This window comes from Macrosteles quadrilineatus, unplaced genomic scaffold, assembly GCF_028750875.1.
Source record: "Macrosteles quadrilineatus isolate MER2022 unplaced genomic scaffold, UCM_ALF_1.0 Scaffold_19__1_contigs__length_3004403, whole genome shotgun sequence".
Taxonomy (NCBI): domain Eukaryota; kingdom Metazoa; phylum Arthropoda; class Insecta; order Hemiptera; family Cicadellidae; genus Macrosteles; species Macrosteles quadrilineatus.
Window position 1 is genome coordinate 2783019 of NW_026542612.1, and position 27086 is coordinate 2810104.

Genomic DNA, 27086 nt, shown 5'->3' on the forward strand with positions numbered 1-27086 from the left:
TACAAAAGTTGTCAATGTTAATCTGACTAAAAACTCTTCTTCTAATTGTTGAGTTCGATTTTGTTGTTGTTGTAAAGAGAGTAGAAATATATTGAGCTGTGTGTTCTATAGTACAAACAATACAATGAGGAACCAATCTTATTATGTCAAGTATAAATTCGAGCATTTAATTTACAGTAATAATAAAAAGAAAGAGTTATAACTAACACAATAGTAAATACGGTTTATTAAAAAGAAATATTAATAACTAGCAGAGTACCCGTCCTTCGTACGGGGTTGGAATATAAGTATAAAATGCTTATTGCAGTTATACTCAAGCTTTGCGTTTGCAATAAGGGAGGACACAGTTTGATAAAATTTGCTTTTTTAAATTTACAGTATTCTATAGTATTACACATTTACCATAGCCATAATGTTCTACCACTTCACCAAACAATAGAGAAAAATAAATTATCAACAATTCGCAAAATATCACAAATTATTCATGAAATGAAAAACATAAACATAACTGTAAACAATCCTACTTTGACAGTTCTCATTGCGAATCACAGTTTTTTGTTGCTGCTTAGTTCAAATTAGCTGTTTTCATGAATGCAAAAAAAAAATATAGTGCTGCACCCTGTTGGTAAATCTTATAACTTTTTAATACTTTTCCATATCATAGAACCAACTTTTTTAGTTGAAACAGCTGACTAAATTCTTTAATTCCCTTTAAATATAAATACTCATATAAGGTTAACATGGGGAACTACAGAGCCACTGGGGCGGAGCCCGAAAGGATTTTTGGGATAAGAATATGCCTATATGTTAATCGGGAATTTAAGCTATCATCATGCCAAATTTCAGCCCAATCCGTCCAGTGGTTTATGCGTGATTGAACTTCAAACACACAAACTTTCACATTTATAATATTACCCACATAGCACAGAATATTTATTTGATATCAAATAAACGTTCAATATATCAAACTATGTCAAATCAAAAATTTGATATTTATTTGATATTCATTTAATGTTCAAAATGTCAAAGTCAAACAATGTCAAACTTTGAATATTTATTGTATCTTCAAAATATCAAAGTCAAATAACATCAAATTTAGAATATTATCTAAATATTCTTAATGTTAAAAATTTGATTTTCTCTTTGAAAATTTCCAAATATACTAGTTTTAAAAATTTTTAGATTTAACTTTTTAAATTTTTTAGAGTAAAGAATTAGTCCTCAGCCTACAGTTTGTAACATGGAGGTCGGAGGTCAACTATCTCAAAATAATTAATAATAGGAAGGAACACTGAACACTGTAATTTTTAATTAATTGATGATGGATTTTGACTTTTCGCGGGGGGGGGAGTTGTTGGAACATCTGATATTTTTCTGAATCTAGGCTTACCGTACTACACATTTCAAGAAGAGTGAATAGGAAACACAGCTTTTTTAAAAGTTTTGTTTATTAATAAAAAAGTCAAACTCTTAACGATCGGCCTTATAATTTTATTTTTACTAGTAAATTAAACCAAACGTAAATTAAAATTTTTTTAAGTGTAATAAAATTCTAAAAATATGTTAAGTATCTAGTTTGAGCTTGACTTGGCCCATTCGAATGAAAGGAAGAGAGGAAGACTGAAGACAAGACAAAACACCAACTTAATTCTAACCTTAACTCAGCAAACAAAACAAAACATTACAATACAATACAAAACAAATTACAAAATCCGTCGCGCGACCAGTGGTGGCCAGTTTACTCACGGTGTGGATTTATTTATTTATTAACCAACAAATTGCCCATTTTGAGGGAAAGTACACGATTTATGTAAAATGTACCTATGACAACTAACTTGTTGAGTAGGCTACACAAGTAGTGAAAATAAACTATGGAAGCAACAAGAGTATCAAGATTCAAGAACAAGACATAACCTCAAATCAGTTAACTTAAGTGTGCTGATATTTTGTTTAGTGTGTGTCACTGTTAGTTTAGAGTTGTTATTTTTGTGACTGGGGATTGGCATAACCTACACCGAACATCTTTTCACGTTTTGATCCTTGGAGTATGTAAGTATAAGTCACTATACCTAGTAACATAGACGTATTTTAGGCCTTGGCCTTACCTAGACCTAAGTTAAGCTACTGTACAAATTAAATTGGCCAACTTATCATTCCTAATGCCTTAACTTAAGTATAAATAGATAAATCTGAAACCTCAAAATAGGCAATCTGTTTTAGAGGAAGTATTTTTCTGCATACTAATTAGGCCTAGGCGTAAGCTACTAAGTTAGGCGGCTTGCTTAGTTCTTACTGAACCAGTAGTTTATTTAGCTTCAAAGGGCAACTTCCGGATGAAAATAGTGTTCAATATATAGGCTAGTAAGTAGGACTAACTTACTGGTTTACAAGGCAAATGGAATACCATACTGTGTTGTAATACCTTGTTAGGCTAATTTTGAAATATTACTAAGTTATGTGGGTTATATTTTACGTCAGTCACTAACTTAAGTTTATGTAAATTCACCATCAAGAATAAGTTAACTTAATTTAGGCTAGCCTAGGCCTAACATATTCTACCTCAACCAGGTTACAATTTACCGGTATTATAAAAGAAATAGCCTAGCCTATTTGAAATCCATTTTCCTTTTAAACTGAATTGGGGTACACTTCCGTATCTGTTGTCAAAAACAACTGAATGAACATAGGCTATAACGATCGATATTTTCATTCGGTTGTTTTTGACAACAGATACGAAAGTCTACCCCTGTATTGTCTCTTAGTCTTTTGTATTTTAGTTGTTGTCTGCTTCCTTTACCAACCAATGATTAGGCCTAACTAATCTTGATACATATTTAGGCCAGAGAAAGGTATGCATGAATTTAACTAAAAGTAGTTTTCTCTCCATTGTTTCAGTTGATAACTCTGCAGCTTTGGTGGAAGTTATTATTTGGTAGCAGTGAATAATTTGCAGCTACGGTACCAATTCTCCCGAGTGACAAAGTGGCTGTCTAGCAGCCTGTAGGCTGGGAAGGAGGAATAAATTTTTCTTTTGCAATCTGCATCTGAAGCCAGCTATCTTGCGTAAGTTTTTTTTTTTTTTATTTACAATCAGACATTAAATAGGTAGGCATACATATATTTCAATTAGGTTTTCTCAAAGTTAAAATAAGTTAAAATAAAGTTTCAATCTTAGGTGTTTTTATTTCAATTTTTCTGTTTGATTCGCCATGACTGTGTATGTCTTTTTTGCCATAACGGGTACAGTTCCGCAGAGAACCTGCGATATATTATCGGATGAATAACATTATATATCAATAATTATCCGATTCAATACATCGTTCCCTATGTTTTTTCACTATGTAAACATCAAATTGAGTTATGATTTGCAGATTTGGTGAATTGGTTTTGCAATATTAATATAAAATCAGATATATATACCGTCCGATAATATATCGCAGGTTCTCTTAGGAACTGTAGATAAGTTAGGCTCTACCACCAAAACACAACCTAATTCATGATAGGTACCTATTGGGTAGGGGAACGTAGCCTAAGGTTCATCACACAGTTAAGAGAGTTTCTCTTTTTTGTGACCCACTTATATAGGAAGTCTTTGATTTACACTATATAAATATTCCGGCAGTGCTAACTTGTGTAAAAGAAAACTGTATTAGTTGAATTTTTTTAAACGCACACATAGGCCTATACACACACCAAACTACATCCGACCGTTGCACTCATTTCAGTCAGTGCTCACCCCAATATTTGTCCGTTCAAGTGACTGAGGATTACTTTTACCACTACCTAGGTCAAAATTTTCAATTTTCAGATTTAGATTTAGCTTTAACAAGGCTACTCAAAAGAAGCAAATGCCATCAAAATATAAAATAGATTTCACTAACAATTTAATATGTCTACCTAGTTGTAGGCTATCCTGGGTGTTGATCAGGAAAATTAAAATATATACAAATTCTAGTGCTAATACTAATCTCTTTTATACAGAGGCAGAACCGGTACGCAAGAACACTAGGATCGTGGTGTAATGGAAATATATGTTGTTGCTACTATAATCAAGAATTGGCTTCGCCCAGCAAAGTTTAGGATTGATTCAAGGTAAATTTATTGAGTTATTTATAATTTAGGTTAAAGAAAAGATTGCTTATCTAATTACCTAATATAGAACTTAAATTTTATTATAATTAACAGATTAGGCCGACATCTAACTACTGTGATGTTTTCTTTTCAAATTGTGAATTTTCAGTGACAGGCTATGCAAATGAGCAAAACTTAATCTGGGGTTTTATCCATCTCTTTTTTCTTTATTGTCAAGAACTCAATGCCTTATCGACAAATTTAATTATAAAGTACAGGTATAGTAAAAAAATAGGTCTTAAAAATGCCTAACGAAGGGGTCTCCAACCTACAGCCTGTGGGCTACATCCGGCCCTCGTGCAGTTTTATTCCAGCCAGCAGAAAGCCAGCATACGTTTTTGAAAATTATTATTTTTTATAGCAAACACCAATTATATTCTCCCACGATTGCGTAAACACGTGTGGTCAGGTGGTCTCAGCTATATCAGATCATCTCCCATGATCTCGCCAAGACTCATGAGCATATTATACTGCAGTCTCGACGGTGCCCTGATTGTCTTTTGCAATCCCAGCAACACCCTTCTTGTTGACCGTGATTTCCTTGAGGTGTAAAAAGAGAACTTTGTCAATGAATGCAGGCTCAGCCATGGTATATTTATTTACCTCGCGGCTCATACCATAATTAAGAGCAATTAACTGTCTCTTCCCCATTCAACAAAATTTGTGTACAATACCCTGTCTCCAAGTTGGCAGGTTAACGTATTTAAATAGGAACATAGTAAATGTCTCTCACTTGCTAATTTTATCTCAATAGGCCTAGGGGAATATTAGTAGTAATCAAGTAGCGGCAGATTAATTTAAATATATATATTTTTAATTGATCCTAATTGGCAGAACTACAAATTGAAATCTTAAACTAGCTGACATTTTAAGTGTCAAATTTTATAGCCTATTCTCACAAAAAAATCATTGAACTTTTTGTCAAAGATTTAGCTTAGAATGTGATTACTTCTTAATTGCACATCTTTCGTTAGAATTAGAGGCATTTATAATTTTATTTTATGAACAGAACTGTATTTTAGATTAATAAAAAAGGAAACTATGTAGTTTATTTGTTTATGGATAGATTTTGATAAAATTTGGCAAACTTATTTACTTTATCCTATACTATTGACGTATGCTCAAAAAAACTTTTTACCTTCTCCATGGCTGCAAACCTAACCTTGTTAAATCTAATCTTCATTCAATTTTTATCTTGTATATTTTTGTATATTATCAGCAAGTTAGGTTAGCTTATGACAGTTTAATTTTATAATAGAATGCTCTCATTTTGTCCGTAGTAAACCTTAATTCAATTTTTTCACAATCAGCAAGTTTGGTTAATTTGGTTAGGTTACGACATTTTAATTTTATAATAGAATGCTCTCATTTCGTCCGTATCACAAAAAGCCTTTACCTTGTGACAAACGACAACTACAATCGCATCGATAGTAGATGATGTTGTGATTCGATAGAGTAGCGAACAATTAACGTTAGTTGCTAAATCGGTGGCGTTTTTAGACAAAAAAGTGCTCACCGAGGAAAAAGGGTTGGAGACCCCTTGTCTAACATATTATATTTTATCTATAGCTGTCTTAGAAAATAACTCTGTTGAACCTCATTTACAGGAACAATAGAAAACTCAAGAAGGCCATTTGGGAGATGAAGAAGACCAGAATTATTTTTTTTGTAAATTGTACATATCTTTTTTATATTTGTGTTAAATAATTTTTAATTAAACTTATTTTATCATTCAAACAAAGTTTTTTCTTTAAAATGTTTTCCTTGAATGCAATTTTGTTTTAAACAAATATGTTTTGTGATACTTTTGTTAATGTTTTGTCAAATAAGAAATATATATATATATATTTACATTTTTGGGTCACCCAAGAACTTTAACAAACTACCTATAACTTCAGAATAATAAGTCAAATCAAGGTAAGAACAGTAAAGAAGTCTGAACTGATATTATTTTAATCGCCATGAAATTTGAAATGTGAAAAATGCAACCTAATTCTTCTAAACATATTTTACCAATAAATGTATGAGACATTTATCTGATATTCAATTTAATATTTATTTAATGTCAAATTAAGTGAGGTTGAACCTAAATTGACCATTTATTTGATATCAAATGAATGTTCGCGAATATTAATTTAATATTCGAATGTCAAAAATGTTATATCAATATTTATCACCATCATATTTAAAATGTGAATGTAAATTCAATCATATTCTCTTTATTATATTTTACCAATAAATTTATGAATGTCAAATTTGATATTTATTTTATATTCAATTTGAATATTTATTTGATGTAAAATTGAGTGACGTTTGAACCTAAATTGAACGTTTATTTGATATCAAACGAATGTTCGTGAATATCAATTTGATATTCAAATGTCAAAAATTTGATAGCTATTTGATATCAAATAAATATTCGGTGCTATGTGGGTAGTAAGATATAGGTACTATATGGAAATAACTACAGTTAAACTATTAAACATATTGATAGTAATTTAGTTTTTTTTTATTACAATAAAACATTTAAATGAGAAGTGGTATAAATTATGGTATTTAGAATATCTTCCCCTTCTTTCGCCCAAGCTTTCTTCCATTGACAAAGTGACAATGACAATGTGTGTGGTTTATCTTTATTTGACATATAAGAAAATATTAGACAACAAAGTAAAAATCATGGTCAAAATACGTTTTGACATCAAGTCAAGTTACAGAATATTCTTACTTATCAATCATTACGGAAAATAAATAAAAGGATCGTCTTATAACATTTAAAACATATATTTACGCTTATACTGTTACTCACGAGACTGTAAATATACAAATACCCCTGCCCCAGCAATCCTGCTGACCTCACTAGATTTTTACCCTGATAGACAATGACTGTGAGTGTATACTTATCTTTATCTAGCACTATTTTGAGATTATGGTCTTAGTTTGTAAATGCACAATGTTAAAATGGGCTAAAAATAAAGTTTTAAAAAGCCTTCATAACTTTGGAATGGATCAAGATTTTTAAAAACGGTTTGTGGCATTGTAATCAGGGTAAAAATCTAGTTCGAAATAATGGGTCACAACCCCACCTTTACATTTGAAAAAAATATTTTGTATCCAATATGGCGGATCCAAGATGGCGGCTGGAAATGACCACATTCTCAAATTGAAGTACTTACTACCCAACAATGTTTGGTAGTGGTCTGGGATTGATATTTGAAAAAATGTAGAAAAAAGTTAGGGGGGGACAATTAAAACTCACTCTGTATAAGGACATTAAAATACCCCCGCCACAGCAAACCTGCAGACTAAGCGAATTTCCATTTGCCTGATTGGATTTACACTACAATGTCTCCTTAAAAATATCATATTTAATCCCTATTTAAATAACATTAGTTTAACGAGTGGTACTTAGGTTTGCTGCAACAGGGAGGGTAAAAAGGTGTTTTTATGTAAAATATTAATAGTTTAGTATAAAATGGATGCATTTTCCAAACTTGATCAAAATATGATCATAAACAAGCAAACTACAACAGTTTACTTATTCTCTATAAGAATAACATGGGAATTTTAAATTCACAGTTTTTTGGAATTTTCTTCGAACTATCAGGCACATTGTGGGAAAATAAATGAGAAAATAAAACTCTTCAGAGCTTTCTTCAACTTACTTATATTTTCACAACAACAAAAAAAGGAACCTTCTCTTTCAACTTCATAATCTAACTCTACCAATTATTCGTCACCATAACAACCAAAATAGCCAAAAACTTAAACATAAACAAACTATTAGTCAGCTGATGCTAGTTCACAACTACACGCCCCCGTGGTGTCAACACCACTACACGCCCTCGAGGTGCCGACACAACTTCCACTTTCGTTTTTACTTTCAAATACTTTTCGCACATCTGCTATGTGATGATGCCATTGACTTCAACACTCATTGGCGAAAACTGTCCAGTAACCACTCCTTCCTTCCATCTCGAAGTACAGGATGGGTTTGGCGGCTTGACAAACACACGATCGCTGACTGTAAAATGTGACCCTTCATACACTTCACCTTTTATAGGTTCACCTTTACATCCCCATTGGTACGAACAAATCTGGGAACTCGGCGATGAATCGCCATCTAATCCTTCTTTAGGTGTAAATTTTTACCAATAGACCATCTCTTGGATACTCCCCTTAGTTCTTGCGGCCATACACTTGATTGTTCTGTGATTTCGCTCAACTATCCCGTTTCCACTTGGCCGGTTGACACACCTAAACACAATTTTAACACCCCATTTATCACAGAGCTGAGTAATCTCTTAGCAGCGAAATGTTGCACTATTGTCCATCAAAATCTCATGTGGTGGCCACTTTAGAAATCTGATCTTTTGTCTCTTTAGGGATCCGGCGCCAAATGCAGAACCTACTTGGACCACAGTCCACAATGGTCATGAACTTGCTTTGACCATAGTGTGTTACGTCAATGGCAAGCCTGTACCAATTGTTCTGGCAATCCAAATACCCAGGCTCCCATTTGATGCAGGATGGATCAATTGACAGACACTCTTTACAACTTTTCACAACTTCTTCAACAACGTTTGTGGTAAAGTTAATGTCTGGATGACACCGTCTAATGGCGAATAAAGTACGGTTAACACCAAAATGATGCAAGTCATGAACCTGTTTCACCAATGACTTTTGATCCACCCTCTCAACACTCTCATTCTTACACACAAGTGCAATGCCAGTTTCTTTGTTTCTTGCTAACCATTTTTTTGGTACTCTTGTAAGAAGATCTGCTTTGTTGAACTGTGACTTAATGAGTTCTATTTGTACATTGAGACCGCATTCCAAAATAATGTCTTTAAATAGGCTTGATCGTCTTCTAACCAAAACTTCACTTAACCCATGTGTTTTGATAGGATGGTCCCCCGTCAGTATAGATGACACCGGCTGAATCCGTGATTAATACGATCTTCTTTAACCCCCAACGCAGGGCCAAATTTACTCCTTTTAGGATAGCTTCCAATTCTGCTAAATTGATATGTGCTGAATCATGCTGCTTCCTCAGCCAAGAAGCATCTTCGACTATCTCACCTTCAATTTCCAGACACACTCCGATAGCAAGGCTGCTTGCGTCACACCATACTTTTCCTTCTTCTCCAGGGGACACAGCCCATTTGCCAGTGGCTGGGTCTCTTTCATCGATTCGATCCATAATGTTTGTTAACATAGTTTGCACAAGTTCATTGATTAAATCATCCCACTTCAGATCCGACAAATGTCTCGAAACTCGTTAACGAAACTACATGCAGGGCGAAGCCAGCTTGCTACTGGATAGTGTCCAATCAATTGCCCACACAACGAGAAAACATCTTTCTTTGTTTTAACTTGGTCCACAGGTTTTAATTTGTTATCTCTGTACCACATTAGCTTTCCTCCTACTCTTCTCAGTCTTAGTCCTAATACTCTACCTCCATCAAGCGTTTCTGCCGGCTTTGCTAACAAACCATATGTTTCCAACAATCTAATCACAACATCACTACTGACGATTTCTTCATTAACGACAATGTCATCAACATATGAATCGGTGGCACTCCCAACTATCGGATCCATCGATAAAACCTTGTTAACTATACTGCTCATAATCTTTGGGGCAACGTTCAACCCAAACCCAAGTCGAGTTAAACAATAGTGTTCACCCTTAAATTTGACCACTTGGAATTTCCACAAATGTGGAGCAATATGAATTTGCAAGTACGCTTTACGTAGATCCACTGTACTCACATGCTCACCTAATCTCCTCCACAATCTTAACTTTTCACTACAAACCTCACTTCCAGCTGTATGGCTGGAAACGAATTGGTTAAGTTCTCTATAGTCCATTACAGGCCGCACTTTATCCTTATTTTGCTGTATGACAGCCATCAGAGGAATCACACCTTCAAACTCTCCATGATAGGGCTGTAGCCAACCACTTTTTATCCATTCTTGAACTTCAGTTTCGAAGGCGGTAGCATTCTCAGGAATTCTGTACATTGTTACTTGATTTTCCAACATAGGCACTCTGTTCACATCCTTCCAATTCCATTTCACTGTCCATTTTCCATCAACAAATTCTGCCTTAAAATCACAGTCCTCAATAATGATCTTCTCTGTAAATTTCTAATCAATATAAATGTCTTGCTTGGATTCAATCTTTCTCATGATTTTCTAGTCACTGTCACTATTTTGCTCAGACTCAGCCACTGCTCCAGTACTCAAACCCTTTTTAAATTCTACGCCACCATCCCCCTGAATCGTAACTCCGCCCATTGCAGAAATCGCATCCATTCCTAATAGCACCTGATAGTTTGGCAATAATCGAGCAACTAAACAGTTTAATGATAGGTTAATCCCACTAACAGACACCTCTGTCTCACACATTAAGTTACAGTCTACTACGTCCCCGTTCATCATTACCACTCGTTGACTTGTGGGCCTTGTTAGTTTCTTAGACCTGACAAGACTCGGTGAGATAATAGTTCTTGAACACCCTGTATCTAATAATGCACAACACTTCCAGCAACAGTTACCATCAACGTCGGCAGTTGTGGTTGCGCAGTTAAACAAGGTTAGCCACCCGCGCAACAAAGGGTGGCCCCTTTTACTCGTTTTTGTGAGCCTGTAAACACTTTGGAGCATAATGTCCTGCCTCTCCACATCGGAAACAAATTACATTCCCGAGGTGCTACTCGGCTTTCTTTGTGGGCATGATCTTGCTAGATGGCCTTCCGAGCTACAGATAAATTTTTTTATAGCAACCCTGCGGACGCACAGGCAGCACTTGCCTATGTCTGCTGATTTTCAAAAAAACAAATAAATTATGTTAGTACAGAAATTTTTCTTTTTATTTTAGTTTTAGTTTATATTTTGTAATTGTAACGTTAAGAAGTATGTATTTTGTATTCTGTACATTATGTGGAAAATAAACATATTATTTCATTCATTCATTCATTTCATTCATTCATTCATTCATAAAACATTTTCTACTATACTGTCTTTTATTTACGGACACTTTCATCTGAGCGGCGGCTCCAACATTGGATTCACTTCCATTCACTAAACTTCTCGCCCTTTCTAACACTTTTGACAGCTCCATGTCTTGCAAACAACATGCTGCCTTTAACTGATTTTGAACTTCTCTGGGTAGTCCGTGAACAAAAGAACTCTTTATCCACTCGTCAGAAACTGAAGAATCTATTAATTTGGCCAACCTTTTAAAATCAGATGCGTGGACATCAACAGATTCTCCTGGAAGCAAACGTCTAGATATGAACTCCTCATACGCTTGGAAACAGTTAGCAGAGAAAGCCTGGGGCAAAGCTTCGGTCAGGGCTGAGTAATCACTCTTAACTGCGTCGGTAAGCCCATCGTAGACGGCAAATGCTCCTCCAGACAAAAACAAGGGAAGCACTCATCCCTTCAGAAGGTTCTTTAACCTTCTGAAGTTTACATACAAGCTCTAACTTTTTCAGCCATTCCGAGAAGTCTCCTTCGCCATCATACAACTTTATCAAATCCGAAAATCTTGTACCGTTTCCAGACATGCCGAAATAGCTTGTGGGAAAATGAATGAGAAAATAAAACTCTTCAGAGCTTTCTTCAACTTACTTATATTTTCACAACAACAAAAAAAGGAACCTTCTCTTTCAACTTTTAACATAATCTAACTCTACCAATTATTCGTCACCATAACAACCAAAATAGCCAAAAACGTAAACATAAACAAACTATTAGTCAGCTGACGCTAGGTCACAACTACACACATAATAACGCTTCAATATACTAAATATTTTTTTTTAAGCTCTACAAAAAGGTTTGGAAAGAAAATGCTAAATTTTAAGTGTTTAGGGTCAAAAATGGAAAAAACCAATTTTTGCCCCATAAAACCCCTGTTCCCATAGTCCGATCATGCTGGTTCGCGAACTCGTTCGAATAAGCGTAGGTTTACACGTTTGTACCAAATTTGATCAAAATCGAATGATTTTTGCTCGAGTTATCGCGCTAACAGACACATATATAAACACATATATATATATATATATATGAATTTGAACGGATGGTGTTTTTGGTCTCTAGGGATCTCAAAACGAAAAAGGAAATCGGTCCCGGGTCCAGGTCTTACTATGAGTACTACGGTAATAGCTTATTCCCTATAGGGGAAATTCGTTAAAAAGAAGATAAATAATAGGATTAATAATAGGCCTACCCTAATTTTTAGTTATTAGTTTTCCTAATAAATTGTACTAGTCTATGCGGGTTTTCCATCTTTTAAACCAAATTATTTTAGTTTATTGTTAGTAAAAAATAGAAAGTAAATAAAATAAAGTATTAAATTCCATGTTGATAACCCCTGGATTACTTTATATGACTATAATAATGGTACAATACCTCGTCAAGTAATCCAAATGTTGATTGAGGTTAACAACCTACATGTTTCGCCGTAAATACAGCATCGTCAGGGTTACAAAAACGAAGACATGTCTTTTGGAACCCTGACGATGCAGTATTTACGGCGAAACATGTAGGTTGTTAACCTCAATCAACATTTGGATTACTTGACGAGGTATTGTACCATTATTATAGTCAAAATAAAGTATGCTAACCATTCAATTCACTTTCTTTTTTTTCCATTCATTTATTTTCTTGTAAATGGAAGAAGTAGGTAATGCTGATTAAGTAATTATTTAAATTAAAAAAAATCTTTTACACGTTCGCTACCGAGCGACGCACATTTGCGTCGGTCTGGTCACTCCTACAGACCAAAAGGAATGATCATGACGTTGCTTACAGACCAAGTGATATAGAAACAACATTGCCGACAGACCAAAAAAAAATATTGTTTAAATGGACTAATTGACTTCATATTAACCTTAAGTGAATTAGTAAGCAATAAATATTGTTTTTATTTATCGTTTTGAGCAAATTTTAAAACCCCGCATATATGCGTCGGTCAGTCTATTTAATGAAATCCAGTTAAAAAGATTACATTTTCGTTTCAATAGACCAGGCGATGCACGTAAGCGTCGTTGTAAATTTGTTTTTTTCAAGCTTTTACACAATCAAATAAAGACACTCCACTAAACACTAGCCAAAACTGCAAAGGTTATAACGTTTACATCTGTTCTGTGATGTCGCGGAATACACAATGTAAACAACAATGTTGCCAACTGTTGTGTGACGTAACCAATCGTCATATCCACAGACCAAGCAAGGCACATTTGCGGCAGATATCCCTCTAGACCGATACAATAAAATCAGGGCTTTAAAATAGACCGTTGCTAAGAAATACGCTGATTAATAACATTAGAACACCGACACAACTGTGCGTCGTTAGTCTATTTCAATGTGACCAGCTGACGCAAATATGCGTCGGTGGTCTATTGTGAGAAACGAGGCGACGCACAATTGCGTCGCTGGTCTATGTGAATGCAGTGGCGTTGCTTGGTTAAATTCCAGGGGGGGGGGAGAAGCCTCAAATTTCCCAACTGCTTAACATAGATTTCCCAACTTTTTTTTAGAAATCAATTTCTGTACTATTTTTAAAAATCTACAAATTATTATACTACACTGCAGTAACATTCAATTCAGTATTTATAAACTTGCATTAACAAAACATAGCTAGTTTTACATATATACAAGATTACTCAATTTCTAAAACTTCTACCAATTCATAATGAAATTTTATGACTTCAAAAAACTTGGACCAGTAATGTTTCATATCCAAAAAACTTTGCAAACCATTGTGGTAGCAGACGTAGCAGTGTAAAATTTTAGGGATATAAAATAAGCCTCAGAGTACAAATTAGTATAGAAAAAATATTGTATAAAAAATTAATGAAATTAAAATACTTTTAGAAGTTGAGATCAACATTTTAACTTTCATAAAACTTACAACTAGGGTAGGCCTAAACAAGTTTGTAATGATGAAATATTAACTTAATATCAGTGTTGTGAATAATATTATTCTAGTCTATAGAAAAGAATAAACCTAAAATAAGACTCGTATAAAATAAAAACGTTCAACTTGGTTGATAATAAACTTATACATATAATAAAAATGTTAACCTTCATCTTCATGAAACTAGAACTTAGACAAAAATCAAACTTAGAGTGAAAGTCAAACATCAAATTTTAGGTTATGTTTTGTCCACGTAGATCTGTTTCAGAGTGATTAGTTGATTCATTTGTTAATCCCTAATTAGGAATGATAAATAACTTGTGTAGATTTTTTTTAAATATTCAGAGAATACATATTTCATTTAGGTTATTAAAAAATAAGAGTTTTAGAGGTAATACCGATACACAAAACCTATCTGTTATTTTAATCTGCTTATTAGCAAGTAGGCCTACTCCGGTCAGTTAGCCTGCTCCAAATACCACAAAAAAGGTATAAAATATATTTCACGTGACTGACGGGAAAAATATTTTTGAATTTCTTGTAAACACTAACAAACAACATAATTGAACAGAAGAGCTACATTGCTTGCACTTTCAAAATTCAAACTCACAGTCTCGCAGACGAATCATTCTGAATCATCAACACAGGACAGGATCAAGGTAGCCCACATACGTCCAATAAGGAAAAAAAATTCTCGTAAACGAAATTCCAACAAGCTATACCGCTAATTGATTATTGATTTCTTAAAATAAGGCGTGTTTAGCCATGGTTTAGCCTTGTTTAATCAAAGTTAAATGAAATCAAAGAAGCGTCAAGTTTATTTGTCCAAGTCAAAGATATTTTTATCTTTGATGGATTTTCGCAAATATTTAAATTTTGTTTAGTTTAAAAATATATTTTTCTTGTATCTGACTTCCCAACTGTCCCAACTTGTGGCAAGGAAATTCCCAACTTTTCTCTTTCCCAGATTCTAGGGGGGGGAGTATCCCCCCTACCCCCCCCCCCCCCCAAGGCAACGCCCCTGTGTGAACGTAAATTACATATAATTGTGGTAGCGAACGTGTTAATAAGTTTTAAAGATTAGGCCAATGATATTTACAACAATGTTAGGCTATATAATTTTTCACCACACTACAATGTTTTTAACTGTTTATTGGAGGCAGAAAGTTATGTATTGCTGTCTATGGCAGCTGTCATCGTCATTTGGGGCAGAGCAGGTTTTTAAATCCCTAGGGCTGAAAATGAGCTGTTTGCTTACTTTCTTAACACGCATATTAAATACACAGTCAGTATCCATAGCATTGCAATAGACTTGTTTTATTGTACTAGCGTCTCAGGGGGCAGGTCAGAAACCGATGAGAACCTCTTCTGCGAAGGAGTGGGGGATTGTGGGAGAGCACCTCATGTCGATTTAAAAAAAATTATAAAATTAAACTGTCATAACCTAACCTAACTAACCAAACTTGCTGATAATATAAGAAAGAACTAAGATAAAAATCGAATGAAGGTTTACTAATCAAAAAATAGTTACAGTAGAACCGCGGTTAACCAAATTCGGGTTAACCGAAACGGTTCCATAAAATAATACAGGGCTAAAATATAAGTAATATCAATGCTTTAGTAACTTCAGTTGTTTAGTTTAAAGTATTTTCTAACTAGTGGCGTAACAGTTTTTTTTGGGCCCCCCTGCAAACTTTTTTTTCGGGCCCCCCTCCTATGAGTAATTATTGAGTTATTTTTAGCCCACCGATACAACATAATCAAACACCCTCCTCCCTCACTACTGCGTTTTTTGGACCACCGATACAATGATCAAACAGTTGTTTCATCATAAATTGAGTAGTAAATAAATTATGGATAATGTTTTATAAAAAGACATGTTAGTATTTTAGGCATGGTATGATGATAGGCCTAATGTTACATTATTATATCAATATCAGCGAAACGGCACACGGAAGATTTCTCAGGTGCCGTTTGACGTCACTAACTGCTGACGTCACTTTGAGGGAACACCAATACCGCAACGATACGGTTATGAGCCATCGGCCTCGGTGGTGCAGTGGATAGCGTTGCGGGCTGATAAACCGAATGTTCCGGGTTCAAATCCCGCCGGCGGCACTAACTTTTTATCAACAATTATTTCATATCAGCAAGTTTGGTTGGTTTGGTTAGGTTATGACAGTTTAATTTTATAATTAAAAAATTATAAAATTGAAATTTAGGCAATTATAATTTTATTTTATGATCAAAACTATTTTTTAGATTAGTAAACCTTTATTAGATTTTTCCATTATCAGCACGTTTGGTTAGTTTGGTTAGGTTATGACAGTTTAATTTAATAATAGAAAATTATAAAATTGTCTGTTTCTTCAGACGCAGCAGTTAGTGACGTCAGCAGTTAGTGACGTCAAACGGCACCTGAGAAATCTTCCGTGTGCCCCACCGTCAATATCAGTGATTATGGGCCTAAATAAATAGTTTTAAAATGAAATAAAAATACCTTATTTTTTTATCCGTATCAGAATGTACTATATAAAGGTTTAACATTTAATTAATACATTAAACACATTTTGTAAATTATTTATTCGGTTGGTTCTTATCAATGGTTATTATTAACTCATATACTAATGGTCGGTAGATTAAAAAATTACATACTTTTATCACAGGCTAAATATAATAAAATATGGCATCTTTGTATGGATTTCAAGCGTTGACCTTCATAAAAAATAAGTCTATGTAGCATTAACGAATTGTGAGGTAAAATAATAAATAGGCTAACACACAAAGTCAGTAGAGTAGCAAAATATTGTATTTAACCAAACACAATTATTATTATAGGGCAAAACTAAAATGTAAAATAATTATTTGCTAATAACTTCCTGGACTTAATTAGCTTAACTTACAATAATAATTTACAATTACAAATAACTTGATTGATGTTTGAATACCAAAATTACTCATGATTAAGACAATCATTTATAACCTCGACTATTAAAAATGTTCCATTTAAAATGTAAAAATGCACTGCTGATGAGTCAACCGCATGGATCTCTTATCAAAATCAGGTGATCTACGGTCAGCTGAGTTACACGTGAGGGTGAGCGGGTAGTGCAGGAGGGAGGAGGGGCTGGCTCCCCCAGGCGGCAGGCGCACAGCTCCTAGCCTGAAGCAAGAAGCAACACAATCACACAGACAATAGACCTACACATTGTCGGGTAATTGTGGCGGGCGTTGGCGTTTTGTTAACAATTTTGTTAATTAAAAGATAAAACTTCAGTAGATTTGGCAGAATAAAAGTATCTACATACACATTGTGTTCTAAAAAAAATTGTCAGGAGAGAAAAATATCCGTGAACAGAGGATCGGTTTTACGGACAGTTTTAGGAGAAAAGAGTATCTCAACCTCCCGGGCCCCTAAGCCTTGCCCCCGCACCGTGGGTATGGGTCGGCTGTTAGGCCACTGTTTCTAACCCATTGTAGCATTTCTGTAGCTAAAATAAAATATTGTTTAGAAATTGTTTTAAATCCATTTTCCAACTAACCGCGGTAATACATAGGCTATCTTTAGCATATGACGGGTTAACCGAAAAATTGGTTATCCGAAATGGCTTTCCCCCCTTTATTTCAGTTAACTGGGGTTCTACCAGGGGAGCGAGCTGGTCTAGTGGTTAGAGCGCGGGTCTTCGGTGCCTGAGGTCCCGGGTTCAAAACCAGCCAAATCACCAATGGATTTTATCTAAGTGATAATGCCGCAACCCCTAGGTCTAGCCTGAAGTAATGTGAAAAACGATCCCGGGCTCGTGCCTAGCGTCCTAGGACAAAAAAAACAAAAAAAAAACTGTACGGTATGTTCTTAAAATAAAATTATAAATGCTTCAAATTCTAACAAAAGATGTACAGTTAAAAAGTAATGGCATTCTAAGCAAAATCTTTGACAAAATGTTAGTGTCACTGGTGAGATTCGATCTGGCTACCTCATGGACATCAGGCGAGTACCCTATCCTCTACACCACGAATTCCGATGGCTGCACTCCGTATCGTTGCGATAATGGTGTTCCCTCAAGAGACGAGAGTGACGTCACTCCTTCGCAAAAGAGGTTCTATTCCTAAACGACATGGTATATTAGGTGAGGTCAATACTTCAGTATGATAATTTTTTGTTGGGCATCACTCACCTTATTGAAATCACGAGAACGCAGTCCTTGTCATATCACAATCAACACAGTTCATTGCACATAAAAATATACAAAAACTAGCTGTACCCGCGGGCTTTGCCCCGTTTAACTTCTTAAGTATTCGCATGGCTCAATCACGTCCTGGTTGAAGTTCGTTCGCTACGCTCACTCACCTTTAGGTTGGAGCTTGTTCGCTGCGCTCATTTGCCTTCAGGTTTAGCTCGTTCGCTACGCTAACTCACCTCCAGGTTGAAGTTTGTTCGCTACGCTCACTCACCTTTTGGATGCAAATTAGTTGTTGTCTTAAATATAAAAAAAGTAATAGTGCTGCACCCTGTTGGTAATCCTTGTAAATTTAATGCCATAGAACAGAACCAACTTGTTTAATTGAAACAGCTGTTAAGATTCATTAATTCCTTTTAAATATGATAAATCATAAGGTTAACATAGGAAACTCCAGAGCCACTGGGGCGGAGCCCGAAAGCCTGATCACAATAAAAACTACTTAGTTTTCCTATTTAATGCCCAAAGAATTGGTGTGCCGAATTTCAACCTCCTAGGTAAATGGGAAGTGGGAGAATTAGTGATGAGTGAGTGAGTGAGTCAGTGAGGGTTTTGCCTTTTATATATTTAGAAGATAAAAATAAAACTAAATTAAAAATTTCAGACTTAAGTTCCCAACACCGACGTTTCGCCGCACCAAAATCAACGTGCGGCGTTTTCAAGGTTATTTCTCTTCTCACGCAATCGTTGTGAGCGCCTAACCACGACTGACGACCCCGGTGGTGGAGGAGGGGGAGGGGAGACTCTGTTATCTAGAATAGCTGATGGCATTATCTTCTTTTGTTTAGATTTTTCTATGCATCCTTTAATTTCTTTCTCTATTAGTGTATTGTAAACCGGGCTGATATCAATGGATGCGTTGGCTAATGAATCTTGATCTGAAGTAATAAACAAAGCCTCAATAATATTCCTTTTCTTCCAATTAGGCTCCTTGTATAATACACAGCTTTCCTCCCACTTTATAGGAGGTTTCACTTTAGATACATGTCTTCTTATCGTGTTTTTTGAGGTAAAGACCGTCCTAATACCTTGCTTAGCATTCACGCGCCGTATTTTCTCCGAAAGGTTTTTAATATACGGAATGCATCCTGTGGCCAGAGGTTTGTTATCTTTAGGTGGTAAACTTGTATCAGAGCTGGATATTTTTCTTAAGGCTTTATTTATGAATCTTTTAGGGTACCCACTGTTAAGTAAGCGGTTTTTAATAGTTACTACCTCATGCTGAAAAGTCTGTTCATCACTACAGATTAGTTTAGCCTTTTTAATAAGCCCAATTATTAAACCTAATTTTACGTGGTCCGGATGGTATGAATCAAAATGTAAGTATTGTCCTGTTGCCGTAGGCTTTTTGTACATACTGGTATGCTAAGTGTCCGAGGACCTATCAACCATTACATCTAAGAACGGAAGCTTACAATAATTTTCAAATTCAATAGTGAATTTAATAGTATCACAAATGCTGTTTATATGCTCCTTGAACCTATTAAGCTCTGAAATGCCACTTTCCCACAAGCAAAAAACATCATCCACGTAACGCAACCATAACTTAGGCTTAACCTCAGCTGTTGTAATAGCTTTTTGTTCAAAGTCATCCATGAAGATGTTACTTAAAATGGGACTTAGTACACCTCCCATTGCCATGCCAGCCGTTTGGGCGTAAAAAGTATCCTCAAACTGAAAGTAATACTACTGAGGATACTTTTTACGCCCAAACGGCTGGCATAGAAAAAAAAGGATGCATAGAAAAATCTAAACAAAAGAAGATAATGCCATCAGCTGTTCTAGATAACAGAATCTCCCCTCCCCCTCCTCCACCACCGGGGACGTCAGTCGTGGTTAGGCGCTCACAACGATTGCGTGAGAAGAGAAATAACCTTGAAAACGCCGCACGTTGATTTTGGTGCGGCGAAACGTCGGTGTTGGGAACTTAAGTCTGAAATTTTAAATTTAGTTTTATTTAAATTTTTGTATATTTTTATGTGCAATGAACTGTGTTGATTGTGATATGACAAGGACTGCGTTCTCGTGATTTCAATAAGGTGAGTGATGCCCAACAAAAAATTATCATACTGAAAAAAGGTTCTCATCGGTTTCTGACCAGGACCCCGAGACGCTAGTGTTTTGTCACCGCTGCCTAGCAACTATTTATCATTATTTTTGCTGATTCCTCAAATTATTTCTTCACATAACCTTAAAGTTGTACAGTAGACCCCCTCTTAACCGACCCTAATGGGACCGGACCTAGGTCGGATAATGCAAAAGGTCGGATAAAACGGGCAATCCCTAAAATCATAACATAATGAAGTGCTATTCATTTAGAATTATATAATCATTATTTTGAAGTCATACTTGCATTATTTATAAAATAAACTACTCTTATCTCCTTTTTCATATTGATAGAAATGTCACAAATAAACACAAAACACGGTTAAGTCAAATAGGCCTACTTTCAGTGAATATATTATAATACTAGGCAAGAGTCAATAAAATTCCTATTTTAATAACTTTACTACTGTAGTGTATTAATTAATGCTTTCCAAATACATCGTAATACAGTACAGAACCTTTTGTCGTCATTAAAGATACAAGCGACAATTTTGTTACAAGACAGGACGTTTATTTATGGCCACTCACTGGAGGTTCGAGGCACAAAAACTATCTTGACCTTGGAGTTGTTAACACCCCTTCCCTGCCCTCCCTACAAGTTGCATTGTTTGTTTACTCCAGCGATGAGATAATCAGTTCTCAAAATCGTAACGCACTTTATGATGTTATAAATTTGCCGCACAGATAACATATCTGATCAGATGTGCTCGAGCTACGAACGATGATGACAAACTGACAATAGGCTATGCTATATTTTTTGTGATCAACACAAAATGAAAATAACTTATTGTTAGTCATATCCTGTGGAGATAAGCGTATAGTTCAGTTCTCATCGCCCAGCGTGGGAGCGGAAATGCCGAGATTCCTAGAAAGCGGCGGTTAAACCGAGCTGCTCTCAAAGCAAGGTCGGTTAAAACAAACTGTATTATTTTACGATCAAAGGCGGATAATCCGATTATCGGTTAATACGAGGTCGGTTAAGAGGGGGTCTACTGTAGTTGTGTTGACTGTTAGTGTGCATTATTATTGTGGTGAATATTGGTAATAGGGTATAGTGCGGTGAAAAATAGCGTTCGTACCACGGACTGAAATGGTTTTGCAGCTCTCGATTGTTTTAAGTTCTTGACTTGGTCTCGAACTATCTCGAGCCAGCAAAACCTAATTTTTGTCCCTAGATACGAAATATACTATTACAATTGATTCATTGTTATTTAAATACTGATCTACAGTATACTTTACTTTAATTAACATACAAGACATTCAAATCACATACAAGATTTGATTGATTTTGATCGGGCATTCCAATCATATTCAGACCTAATAGGCATATCTGGTGGGATGATCTTGATTCTGTTATTTTACAAATTTCTTTGCACAATGATGCATGTGCGTTGACAAGGTTAGTTTTACCAACGTGGTTTGTTTTGCAGGCTCCTGTAAGAACATACAAGCGTACTGCTCCCAAACGTCAGCATACTGCTTCTATTCAGGGTAAGATAAATAGATAACTTTCATGCCCAATGTAAAATTTTAGTGCTTCTTAATCCATTTCATGTCATGTGTCTTATAAATCTAGATTAATGTTCTGCCAATAGATTTGGAATGTTAGAATAACCCTTAAAACAAAGGCAGATCTTAATGTCTGTAACTATAGCTATACAGATACCAAATGGATTTCTTCACATTATAACATACATACATTTTCTATTTTTAAAAGACATGGCTTGTAGGTGAAAGTTAACAATTACTATTAGAAGGAAGGAGCCTGATGTGTTTTGCTGTCCCTGACAACAACTGTTTGGAAAGTGTTTGATAGACTTAGGCCGGCCGAACACTGATCAAACAAAACGTCTTTTGACAAAACATTTTGTCGGAAGACGTCTTGTCAGGAAACAAAAATGTAGCATTGGTGTGCGGTGGTCTCAGACTAAAGACAAAAACAGGAGGGAAAACTAGATTCAGCCAGCTGTGGACCAGTGTGAAAAGCCAGAGATTGTGTGATGTTAATAAAATGGGTGAGGAATTGGACGTAGCAATTATATTGTGGAACTTTATACAACTTACAGAACTAAATGAAGGAAGGGAGCATACAATTTCTGTATTTTCTGCATAAATCTAAAATGAACGACTACTAACTGTAAAGAGAATTATTACAATTGCTACGCACCATAAAGCTTTCTATAGACTTTCATTAACTTAGGCCTACAAAATTCCTTTGGCTATTAAGTTAGCCCACATTGAACTCAAAGTCATTTCTTTCTTAATAAAGATAATTCCTAATTTGTGTTTTATTTCTGTCTAATAAGGTAAGTCTTTATCTTAATCTTATAATATATGAATTATTTTAAGAATAAATAGATTTGGTAAGTTACAATATAAAATTTATTAATGAAATACAAATACAAGATAAGTTATTGGTTGAATTAGCTACAGGGTCTAAGTTAACAATGGTAAATTTTCAAAATGGTGGGGGTTCCAAAGTGGATGATAAGATTCTAGGCTTATATTGGGTTGGTTTCTTCTGAAGTACTAATCAATATTTAAATATGAGCTCTTAATCTCTGGGAGGGGTGGTCGTGCCGGTTCAAATGATATATTAGGCTTCTTTAAAATGCAAATAATTTAATTTAGTTATTATTCTGAAATACTAGGTTCGTGATGCTATTAATATAATAATGTTAATGTCCAAAGAAAGATTCCAAATGGTTTCACTGAATTTAATGAAATAAAATAGAATTTGAAGATTAAATTTTGAATAAAAGTTCAGTTTGAAATTTGTATATCTTGATGAGTTAAGTTAATTGGGCCTATTAGGCTATGCTAATTAAATGTCCAATGAAGATTAAATTTGTCCTTAGTTAAACAAGATGGATGATGGTTACCAAACTTGGAGTGTCTGTCTTCACCTTTGTATCATTATGTAGTAAATAAAATAGGGGTTCGTTAAAATTTGATACTCTTCAAGGCACTTGTACTGAATACTTTTAGATGATAAGAAATTTAAAATTTAGATTATACTTTGGGATTATGAATTTAGTTTAAATCAAACACAATGTCCAATAAAATGATGTTCACACTGTGAAGAGTTGGCAGGATCTGGGGAGAGGCAATGGTAGAAGCTCAGGAAGTCCATGTCCATTGTTGAAATGATGTACAGCTGGTTAATTCACATAAATGACACTTGCCACAGTAATTTTGATTTTCTTTGGATAATTTTGAAAAGTGATACTATATTTAAGATGTTATTACTATTTTGCAATTTTCTTACAATTATATATTATTCTAAGTAAATGATTATTGTTGGTTTTTAATGAGTACAGGATAGGTATGGAGAGAATTGGCATAAATATTATATTGTAACATAAAATAAGATGATGTTTCTGTGGGGTGATGGGATATCATATAACATTTAACAAAATTGGATAAAATAACACATTAACAAGGGGAAACATATTAAATAACTAATAATACATTATCAGGGGCATTAACAGACATTATGGGAGAAAATACACAAAATAGTAGAGAAATTAATGTTAATGATGAATGAATGACATGTAATATTACACAATATAACCTATGGAATAAGCTGAAATATTTGAAATTGAAATAACATTTGTAGGCCTATTATTTTCTGCATGGATAAAAAATGAACTACTACTTACTGCAAGAAAAATTATTACAATATATAGAGAAGTTGTACTCTTTGGTTGTACTGTATCCGCGGTCCGCGCATGCGCAGAACTGTTTGTCTGACCGCGTTTTGGCTTCAGACGAAATATTGGAGGCGATCACAAAAACACCCAAAAACGTCTTCAGACAAAACAATGCGTCTGAAGCCTCTGTCTCATCAGTGTGTGATGCCTCCATTTAACTGCATGGTAGGCCACTCGCTTCCGACGTCTTTCGACAAAACGTTTTGTCGAAAGACATTTTGTTTGATCAGTGTGCGGCCGGCCTAAGGCTGGCACAAGGTAAGTGATGATTGATTTTAACTGAACATTCCAATCATCATCAGACCCAATAGAAGAATGTTATTCGTTATTAGACGTAATTTTAGTTACATTCCGGAGATTTAATAACTTGTAAATGCTGATCAAAAATGTATTTATTACGAAATTGTCCTATTATTTATTACAAAATCGCTTTGTCCCATACCTTGTGTTTAAAAAATTGTTTTATTCGTTTAAAATTGTGTTAAACAATATAGGTACAGAAAATCCATATATATAAAGCCAAAAGTACCCATGAACTTTGGAGAAAACCACAAGTCACACCCCCATAAACCATATACTTAAAATGTTCGTCATGACGAGAAACCTTGCGAAAAACTATCCATTATTTAATAAATTGCCCTTTAAGGTCATAATTCCTTTCTAAAGGGAACTTTCCATATACCTAATGTTAAAAATATCTCAGCTGTTCTTATTTGTTTGTATTACTGTATTCTGTTTGGTTTATTTCAGCTTAACTTAACCAATCAATAATTTTATTATAGCTATTTACCTTACAAGTGTAGTAAGGGCGTTTTTACATCATGCAGGTGATGTTTTTGATGATTTTTACGAGCGGAAGCGAGTTGCACAATTTACCTAAGTGATGTACACGCTCTTGCGTAACGTGTAACGTACAAGATTTTACCTGACCCGACAATATACAGGAGGTTACGAACAATATTTTTCATTATCCATTTCACTCATCTTCTAACAGTAATGTTCATTTACAAACAAAAGCTAGGTTAGGAAAATTCTTCAAAACATAACAATAAAATTCAAGCGAACAGCTGATTTCTAGCGTTGAACGTCGTTGGCTCCATAGAAGTATATTTTAAGCACTCAATGTTATTTAAATGGGTTTCATTACCTCACCGAGTGAGTTTTTTTTCAACTTTACATCACTCGAGAAGTAAAGAAGTTGTATACATCACGCTTGGGATAGGGAAGTTTAACATGGCGGGTTAGGTAAATAATTTTACTTATGAAGTCAAACGGGGTGAAGCCCGTGGGTAACAGCTAGTAAATAATAATTACGATTTTACATACACCACCGCCAATTCTGAATGAAGACGTGTCCTTCGTGTTCCATCAGAAAATATAAAAATATAAATACACATCAAAATAAAAAAACACAAAACTAAAAATAACACTTAAGTTCTCTATTTATGTTGTTTCGTCACACCAATATCAACGTGCAGTGTTTTTAAGGTTACCCTACTTTTCACACAAATACACCGTTGAGTGCCTCCTCAGTCGTTGTTGGTTTTTTTTTAGGGAGAGGTGGGAAAGTGCATTTATGCACACAGGTGGCTAGCCTGTAGTGTGGGACTCCAACAAGTTTAAGGCCCAGAGACTACCCACTAAAAACCTCCTCTACTCTTCGGACACTAGCCTGGGAACACTTGTCGCACTTCATCAAAACTAGGTCGAGTTGGCCTACTCCCGAAGGGCTTACACCGTGTCTAGCCGTTCATTTCTTACAAAATCAAGTGGGACCTTCATACCTTACGTCCTGAGGTGATACCTTACGTCCTGAGGTGGCCGACGTGGTTGTGGTTGTACATGAACTCGCTGCTCTCTTTCACAACGTCCTGTTAAAGATCAGTGACAACCTCTTGGACAACCAACAGACATGTTTTTTTAAATCTCATAATGCATCGTCTTACAAAAAAACATCTTAGAACACTCACTTGTATCAAACAGCTAGAAATAGCATCAGTGTTCAGTTACCGCACCTCTTTGAATGTTAAAAAGTAAATAATAATATACGTAAACAAAAGTCTAAATAAACAAACTACTGTCAATTTCATTGAACAGCTGTTTTTGATCAATTAGTCGAATAACGTTAACTTCTTAACATGTAAGGCGTAGCCATTTGGAAATCGGCCTGTGGGGCAGAACCCTAAGGGAGTTTGTTCATACCAATACTTTTCGGCAAATCTACACACTCTGAGCTTCATTTTGATGTGCCATCTATCTATATATTAACTAGCTGGCCCGACAGACGTCGTCCAGCGTCCTGTCTTAATGTGGTTTTATGTCAAATGCTCGTTCATTTTCAAGATGAGCTCGTTCGCATGGCTCAATCACATCCTGGTTGAAGTTCGTTCGCTACGCTCACTCACCTTTAGGTTGGAGCTCGTTCGCTGCGCTCACTTGCCTTGCTCACTTGACAACAAATATTCGTAAAAAACAAATGGAATAGAAACCTATTTGATAGCTCTCATTTGTTATGCATAGATTTGTTTTAAAAAATTAGGTTATCATTACAACAGCTGTTTCCATAATTTAATTTAATCAAGAAATGACAAACATGGCATGGTAAACAAAATAAAACATTCTTCCATAAGATTAACATGTAAACTGCAAGGTTTTAACTAAAAGCCTATAACACTTGTGTTTTTCATCAAGGCCCCACTAGAAAAAACAGGCCATGCTGCAGCACGGGCAGCGCAACACTACGTCACAGTGGTGGATAGTTGTACTAAACTCTTACCATTAAAATCTTAAAAACAACCAGCTTGTTTATTTACCTAAAATATATGGGAATTGTGATGGCAATGAATTTATCAATTAAATCTATCCACTAGTGTGACGTCATGGATCCTGCAGCATGGCCTATTTTTCTAGTGGGGCCTTGTTTTCATCCAAATGTGGTTCATATTATATTTTTCTTAATCCTTATAAAATTCT

The 27086-nt window shown here is 35.1% G+C and overlaps 1 protein-coding gene and 1 long non-coding RNA gene across 3 annotated transcripts in view; both read left to right on the forward strand.

Moving 5' to 3' along the window:
- The window catches only part of LOC129005318 (uncharacterized), a 127512-nt gene that overhangs the window by 65401 nt on the left and 35025 nt on the right, over positions 1–27086 (forward strand). Inside the window, exons 7-8 of one of the 2 annotated variants that reach the window (XM_054434176.1) lie at positions 21831–21891; positions 25668–25833. In XM_054434176.1, coding sequence (XP_054290151.1) covers positions 21831–21891; positions 25668–25714 — 108 coding nt within the window. In that variant the 3' untranslated portion in view covers positions 25715–25833. Of the gene's footprint in view, positions 1–21830; positions 21892–25667; positions 25834–27086 lie in introns of those variants that run through there. The other variant, XM_054434175.1, reaches the window with a different exon arrangement.
- On the forward strand, positions 1667–5810 carry LOC129005319 (uncharacterized). Its single transcript, XR_008491815.1, has 4 exons — positions 1667–2049; positions 2896–3063; positions 3982–4092; positions 5739–5810. It is a non-coding gene; the product is annotated as an uncharacterized LOC129005319 (long non-coding RNA).